The 7,407-nt window shown below is 59.1% G+C and overlaps 2 protein-coding genes across 2 annotated transcripts in view; both read left to right on the plus strand.

Moving 5' to 3' along the window:
• Window positions 1–1,165, plus strand: part of PRSS41 (protease, serine, 41) — a 13,217-nt gene extending 12,052 nt beyond the window's left edge. Inside the window, exons 4-5 of the mRNA XM_012647516.1 lie at window positions 417–574; window positions 929–1,165. Coding sequence (XP_012502970.1) covers window positions 417–574; window positions 929–1,165 — 395 coding nt within the window. The remainder of the gene's footprint in view (window positions 1–416; window positions 575–928) is intronic.
• A 2,331-nt stretch (window positions 1,166–3,496) lies between these two features.
• Window positions 3,497–5,619, plus strand: PRSS33 (protease, serine, 33). The gene is made up of 6 exons (XM_012647517.1): window positions 3,497–3,678; window positions 4,065–4,097; window positions 4,225–4,387; window positions 4,561–4,832; window positions 5,087–5,256; window positions 5,461–5,619. Exons 1-6 carry the CDS (start codon window positions 3,633–3,635, stop codon window positions 5,617–5,619), a joined length of 843 nt encoding a protein of 280 aa, XP_012502971.1. The 5' UTR covers window positions 3,497–3,632.
• The last annotated feature ends 1,788 nt before the right edge of the window (window positions 5,620–7,407 follow it).

A 7,407-nucleotide genomic window follows, 5' to 3' on the forward strand; every position in this document is an offset into this window, starting at 1 on the left:
ATCAAATTTGGCAAGTTTTGATCTGGATCGTGCAACTGTAGTGTAGTAATCATAAACATTCTCATCCACCTTAGCCCCTTCCCTGCCACGCTTTGGCTAAGGACTCCCTCCACTGGCTCAGGCCAGTGCTATCATCTCTGTTCCACAAATAGGGAAACTGAGTCCCAGAGGGAGCTTTAACAGCCTGTCCATCCATTGGGTCAGGTCCTTCTGTGACATTTTTTTCCCAGAATCCATAACTCTAAGGAACTTCTGTGGTAGTGTTGATTATGCATGACGAGCTGGATAAGCAATGCTCTGGGCACTGTGGGTGTGGCAGAGACACCATCACCATGTAACATGTGCCCTCCCTCCTTCTCCTGCCCTCGACGGCAGAGGAGAGGCTAAGGTTGTGTCTTTCTCTGTCCTTTCCCCAGCATCTCTTCCACCTCCCTACAACCTCTGGGAAGTGCAGGTCACCATCTTAAACAACACCAGGTGTGGCTACGTGTTCACACAGCCCTCTAGACGCATTCCGATCCACCATTCCATATTTTGTGCTGGTGCTGAGGATGGCAGCGTAGACACTTGCAAAGTGAGTGCCTGTACCCCACCAGGGAATCCCACCCTTCCCAACCTGGGCCTTAGAGCAACCCCATGTGCCCACACAAACCCACCCTTGGCATTTATTCATGAGGAAACATTTGAAGTCCTTATTTACCAAGGCTATAAAACGTGCTTTTCATCTTGAATAAATTGTACCTCCTCTGATCATCCCACCAACCCTGGGAGGCTATTGCCCCACTTTGCAGATGGAGAAACTGAGGCTCAGTTGCTGCCAGGAGAGGAGTAGGATTTTCACCCAGCCCCACAGCCCCTCCTGCTCTCCTAGCCCCTCCTCTGCTCCCTGACCCCACCCCACGCTGGTCTTGTCCATGCTGCTCCCTAGGGTGACTCAGGTGGACCCTTGGTCTGTGACAAGGATGGACTGTGGTATCAGGTTGGAGTCGTTAGCTGGGGAATGGGCTGTGGTCGGCCCAACCGGCCTGGTATCTACACCAATGTCCGTGTGTACTTCAACTGGATCCAGAAGCTCATGTCCTGCAGTACAAACAGGCCAGACCCCTCCTGGTTACTGCTGCTCCTTGCTCTGCTGTGGTCCCCCCAACTCCTGCAGCTGGTCTGAGTCCACCAGAGGCCATCAGGGTGCAGTGGGCACCACAGCCTTGGCACACTCCCCCTGGATCGTGGGTACTGGCAGGGTTGGGGTCGGGGATGCCTGCTGGACAGACCCCAGTCTCACGCTCTGTCCTGATGGCTGATAAAGATTATGCATGTTCAAGTTGATGCTTGCAGAGCTTTCTGTGGACCGAAGTAGCCTCAAGAACAACTCGGTCCTGCTAACTCATGTCCAGTCCATGCCCAGACCCCCATTAACTCTTAAATCTGTTTCTAGGTTTTGGTTGCAAACAGCAGACCTCTCTCCCGTTAGTTCAATCAGGATGATAATTGATGGAAACAGTAGTAGCTCCAAGGTGTCAGGGTCTGGGAAGCCTGGGGTGGGGGTGCCATGGAGGAAATGCTCCCAGTGCCCCCACCATTGCAGGGTTTCCCATCTCACAAATGCCAGACACTCCTGGTCTTACCATGTTCCCCGCATAGGTCAACATGGGCCCAAGACTTTGGTGCTGGTGGTTTATTTGGAAGGTGATCCCAGGAAGCAAAGGTGAGGAGGTAGGGAAACTGAGGCAGGGAAGAAAAATTCTGATGCATTTGCTCAAACTAGAAGGTTACCATAGAAGACAACAGAGGCAGAGTCCTGCTGGAGGCTCAGCTTTGGCCCACTGAGGACAAGGATACAGGGGAGGACAGTTCTCTCATGACCACCCCACTGAGGGTGGTCCTGGGGACATGGGATGCTCTAGAACTGCAGACCCCAGGTGAGGCTGTGAGCACTGAGAGAGTTGCAACAGCTGCACCGTAAGTGGCTGGGGCGGGGTTACTGGGAGGACGTCGACCCTGTGTGTCCCCCATCAGCGTCCCCCGACCCCAGCATCAGCGTGGCCAAGGAAGCAGCCCAGCAGGGCAGACTCTGTGGGCCCTCTGGACTGTGAAAGCAGATCTGCACTTGCCAAGATGCCTAAACGCTGTGAGCAGAAGGTGGGAGGAGCTCTGGCCTGACTCCTCCCCCTCTGCAGCCCGCAGCCCTGCTGTGTGGAAAATGCGTCCACCAGCAGCAGACCCTCCCAGGTCACCGGTGAGGCTGGGGCAAGGCTGGAGGGGCTTCTGGCTCCCCACACCAGGGCGGGGGGCAGCCGCAGTTGGTCCCTGCCTAGGATGTCCTCCTGCCCTGCAGGACAGCATCACTCACCGGGGGCGGCTGGCCTGACTGCAGGTGGAATTGCCAGTCTGCTACAATTGTATCAGCGAGCGCTGTGATCCAGTGGCGCTGTTCCACTGCCCCCTGGGGTGCCATGCATGGGTGGGGGCCGGGGGGCCCTGCCTGGTGAGCAGGCTTGGCTGGTCCACACAGAGGAAGAGTGAGGCTGGGAGACGGTGGGCAGATTCCAAGGTAGGGCTGGAGTGGACATCGTTGTTTCCAGGGGACAGCAGTGAGTCCAGTGGCCCTTTCCAGGCGTGAGGGTCTGCGGACTTCCCAGTGGATTTGGATGAATGGAGAAGAGATGGAAGTTGGCCAGAGGGAACATGTTCAGAGACAAAGGGCACCCCAAACCAAAGAGCGCCCCATTTCCCAAGGTCAGGTCTGCCCCTGCCTCTGGTCAAGCAAGGAGTACCGCTAGCTCTGAACTGGTGGGACCCCACATCCAGCTCCTCCAGATTCATGATTCGGGAAGGGGCTGGCCAGGCTGGGGTCTCTGCGTAGGACTATCTGGCCAGGCCTGGGGTCTGGGGTCTGTGGTCAGGACTCCGCGCCAGGAGGACTGGACAGAACAACAGAGCTCAGAAGCCCCAGCAACAGAGCACTGCCAGGAGCTGGGGTCAGGTTCCGAGATGGGCTGCCAAGGATTCTCAGGAACTTCCTGGCCTGACCGCAGGCCCCTCCCTGCCCGCCCTCCTTGGGCCCAGGCTCTGGCCCCCAGCTCTCAGCACCTCGGCCCAAGCCAGTCTGTCTTTGAGAAACCCAGGTGTCCCTTCCCTGCCACCTGTAAAGAACTGTTCAAAGCATCTTTGTTTGAGGTGAAGCCACAGCTCCGCCTTGGCCGCGTTAATCACCCCAACTGGGTCTCCCCCTCCTGGCCCTTTAAGCCCCCGGCCCTCCCCCAAGCCCAGTGAGCAGAGAGGCCGCCAGGCTGTGAGGTGAGAGCAGGCAGGCAGCTGCTGGCACAGAGAGGATGAGGGAGGGCGATGAGGCTCCGGGCTTCTGCTGAGCCCTAGGATGCCAAAATTGCTCACGATGGGGCTACACCTTGGCCAGCAGTGGTCACCTGGGGCCTGCGCACAGGAAAATATATAGAGCCTGGGCCACAGGTTAGGTCCAGGCCCAACCAGCAGCTGAGGGCAGACAGAAGGGCCACGGCGGTGGGGGGCAGGGGACCCCTGGGCTAGGAAGCTCTCCTCTCCTCTCTGCCAGCTCCAGACCAGAGTCCCAGCCCTGGGGAGAGCTACTTACCCAGCCCAGCCCGGAAGACAGAATGAGGGGGGCTTCCTGCCTCCAGGTCCTGCTCCTGCTGGTGCTGGGTGAGTGGGGGCCGGGTGCTGGGGATGCTGGCCACAGGGACCCGGGCTCCCAGGTCTCCTATCTCACCCCTTTCTGGGTCCGGTTCCCCTAGAGCACTCTCGGGGGTTCTAATCTTGATTCCAACGGTCCCGGTCCTTTCTGCCACTGACTTTGGCTTCTCCAGACCCAGATGTGCTTGTCTGTGTGATGGGCCTACGTCCCTCCCTCCGCACCCTTACAGTGCTCTGGGGAGAGTTAAACCCAGTAGCAGATTGCACAAAATCCTGACACAAGGTCAGGGGAACAAATATGTTCCCCTCTCATTCCTATTCTCTGACCTCCCTCCCCAACCTCGTTATTTGACACTAAATCCACAATCCAGTCCCTTCCCTGCTTCCTCCTCCAGGAGCTTCTGGGACCCAGGTAAGGAAGTCTGCAGGTAAGGAAGCCTCAAAGCCCGTCCGCTTCAGCCCTCCTGGACCTTGTCCCGGTGTCTCCCCGCCCACACCCGCCGCCTGCGCCCCCAGTCCTCTGCCAACCCTCGCCACCCCCTCGTCCTCTCGCAGCCTGCGGGCAGCCCCGTGCGTCCAGTCGGATCGTGGGGGGCCGGGATGCCCAGGATGGAGAGTGGCCCTGGCAGGCGAGCATCCAGCACCGTGGGGCGCACGTGTGCGGGGGGTCGCTCATCGCCCCCGAGTGGGTGCTGACAGCCGCGCACTGCTTTCCCAGGTCAGCGCTCACGGAGAGGCCGCGGGGTGCGCGGGGAAAGCGAGGCCCGCGGGGGAGGGGCGCCGCCTGGCGGGGGCGCAGGGGCTGTGCCGGCTCCCAGCCGGCTGGTGGGGTTAGGGCCGGCGGGGGTCGAGGCCCCGGAGCAGTAGGTAGTCCCAGATCCCGTCGTGCAGGAGGGCGCTGCCGTCAGAGTACCGCGTGCGCCTGGGGGCGCTGCGCCTGGGCCCCACCTCGCCCCGCGCGCTCTCAGCGACCGTGCGGCGGATGCTGCTGCCCCCAGACTACTCCGAGGACCGTGCCCGTGGCGACCTGGCGCTGCTGCAGCTGCGCCACCCGGTGCCCTTGAGCGCCCGCGTCCAGCCTGTCTGCCTGCCAGCTCCTGGCGCCCGCCCAGCGCCCCGCACACCGTGCTGGGTCACTGGCTGGGGCAGCCTCCGCCCAGGAGGTAAGGCACGGAGGAAGGGGCGCCGGGGCACTGAGGGAGCTCCCTCCTCCTCCATCTGACTGGAAATCCCAGACCCCAGTGCCCCAACCCAGGACCCAGCGCGACTTCTAGGCACTCAAACCTCCTCCCAGGCAGACCAGGGAGTTCGAGCCGGCAAGTTGGACTCTCGTACTCCGCTTCTCCCCTTCTCCCACTGACCCCAGCTTCATGCCTTGCTCTTTCCCGGCTTTCAGACGTATCCCCTCTTCCCCCAGTGCCACTCCCAGAGTGGCGACCCCTGCAGGGAGTAAGGGTGCCTCTGCTGGACTCACGCACCTGTGACCGCCTCTACCACGTGGGTTCGGACGTGCCCCAGGCCGAGCGCATAGTGCTACCAGGGAACCTCTGTGCTGGCTACACTGAGGGCCGCAAGGACGCCTGCCAGGTGTACCTCCCTGCCCCCAGCCTCTGAGTCCACACCCCTGTGCCCAGCACCCTACCTCCCTAGAATCCAAGACCCAAAATATACCAACTCCAGGCTCGGTGTCCTGGCCCTCAACCCAGAGGTACAACCTCAGGGGTCTAGAGCCTAGAGGACTACTCTGAAGTCACGGGAGGGCTGGGACCTAAGCTCGCCTTTCTCCCGCAGGGTGACTCTGGGGGACCCTTGGCCTGCCTGCAGTCTGGGCGCTGGGTCCTGGTGGGCGTGGTGAGCTGGGGCAAGGGTTGCGCCCTGCCCAGCCGACCGGGTGTCTACACCAATGTGGCCACATACAGTCCCTGGATTCATGCTCACCTCAGCCTCTAATGGTGGTTGGTGAGGTTGATCTGGAGCCAGATGCTGGGGTCCCTCAGCCTCTGGGGACCTGCACATTCCCCCTCCTCCTGATGTGAGGCTGAGATGCCTCATAAAGCTAAGGGGCCATCCATTCACCATCTGCCCATCCCCTGCTGCCTCTTCTCCCTGGGGCTCACCAAATCTGACTCCACCCCAGCCAGGTGTCTTTCCTGTGTCCTGGGGGTCACACTCCCTCCTCTCTTGGCTTGTATTTACCTTCCTCAGCCCTAGCCAGGGCTGGGTGCAGGGCACCCAGAGATGGGCAAACCAGCAGGTGCACCATCGGGCCTACATGCCCCTCTTTTTCTGGACGGAGCCAGACAGATTTGAAGCATGAGAGGGAGATTCTCTGTTGCTGGTGTTGAAGGCGGAGGGGCCACGAACTGTGAGCAATGTCTAGGTGCTGACAGTAGCCCCAGCTGACAGCCATCAGGGAAACCAAAACCTCAGACTCACAACCCCGAGGAATGAATTCTGCCAACACCCCAAAGGGACTTGGAAATGAATTCTTCTTCTGCCTCCAGATAAGAGGCCCACAGCCAATCCCTTGGTTTCAACCTGGTGAGACCTTAAGCAGAGAACCTACATGAGCCACTGGACTTCCAACATACGGAGTTGTGATTTAGTAAATTTGTGTTGTTTTAAGCTGCTACATTTGTGGAAATTTGTTACACAGCAGTAAAAATGAATATAGATTTTGTCCCACTGTGATGGAGGCGTCCCAGTGGGAAGGGTGGGCTGGTCACCATGGCCGGCCCCCATGTACTCCGAGAGGCTCAGGAATCTGGGCACTTGGCATCACACCCTCAGCCCAGGAGTCAGGAGCCCCCGGGAAGGCCCAGCCACAGCTTCTGTCCTCATTGTCTCTGACACCATTGCCCCCCAGGGTGACCCTGAGGCCCCAGCTCCTCCCCACACAACTGCATCTGGACAATGACCTAGCTCCTGTTCAGCTCCTTGCCCACCCTTGTGTTCTGTTTCCAGCCTAGGGCCCAGCATCCGGTCCCCTCCCTGCCACGTCCTTGTCCGCAGACCCGGAACCACCCATGCCAATAGATAGATGTCAGTTTCTACACCGGCAGAAGGAACAAGAAACCAAACACAATCTGGAAAATTCAAAGCCTACTCTTTGGAGCTGACAGGGGCAGTAGTGGGTGGGAAGGGAAAACAGGAGAAGGCAAACATCGAAGGTGCAGTCGTTCAGGCCTGAGCGTCACCCCCTCCCCTCTTTTCTCCCAGGGGACCCAGGGAAGTGGGTTGTACTAGATGGTCATTGCTGGGCCAGGCCAGATTGGGCAGGGAGGGAGCTCAAGTCTGCCCTCTCCCCCAGGTCGAGAGACGTGCACTCTGCAGTGGAGCTTGGCCACCCCTGATGGGGTCATCAGGGACCAGAGAGCCCAGAACAGGGCATGGCAGGCCATCCTGCAAAAGGCTGTGGGCATGCAGCCCAGGGCCCTGGCTTTGGAGACATTCTCTGAAAGCTGCTACCTGTGAGGTTTCATTTACATAACAAGACCACATTCATGGTCTCTCTCTGTGCTATTAGAATTAAATACACCATTACACATCTGGTAGTAACATTCATCAGGTGTCGGGAAGGTGGGGAGGGGGGGATGGGTATATTCACACCTAACGGGTGCGTTGTGCACCATCTGGGGGATGGACATGCTTGAAGCTCTGACTTGGATGGGGCAAAGGCAATATATGTAACCTAAACATTTGTACCCTCGTACTATGCTGAAATAAAAAATAAAAATA

Source organism: Propithecus coquereli, unplaced genomic scaffold (genome assembly GCF_000956105.1).
Source record: "Propithecus coquereli isolate 6110/MARCELLA unplaced genomic scaffold, Pcoq_1.0 Scaffold27, whole genome shotgun sequence".
Classification (NCBI taxonomy): domain Eukaryota; kingdom Metazoa; phylum Chordata; class Mammalia; order Primates; family Indriidae; genus Propithecus; species Propithecus coquereli.

What these genes read in the sequence shown, in the direction of transcription:
- PRSS33 (XM_012647517.1), top strand. Translation starts at nt 3,633, where the DNA reads ATGAGGGGGGCTTCCTGCCTCCAGGTCCTGCTCCTGCTGGTGCTGG. An exon ending in CCAGGTAAGGAAGTCTGCAG is followed by an intron (nt 4,098 to 4,224) that starts GTAAGGAAGCCT and finishes GTCCTCTCGCAG; the next exon opens with CCTGCGGGCAGCCCCGTGCG. An exon ending in GCCGCGCACTGCTTTCCCAG is followed by an intron (nt 4,388 to 4,560) that starts GTCAGCGCTCAC and finishes CCCGTCGTGCAG; the next exon opens with GAGGGCGCTGCCGTCAGAGT.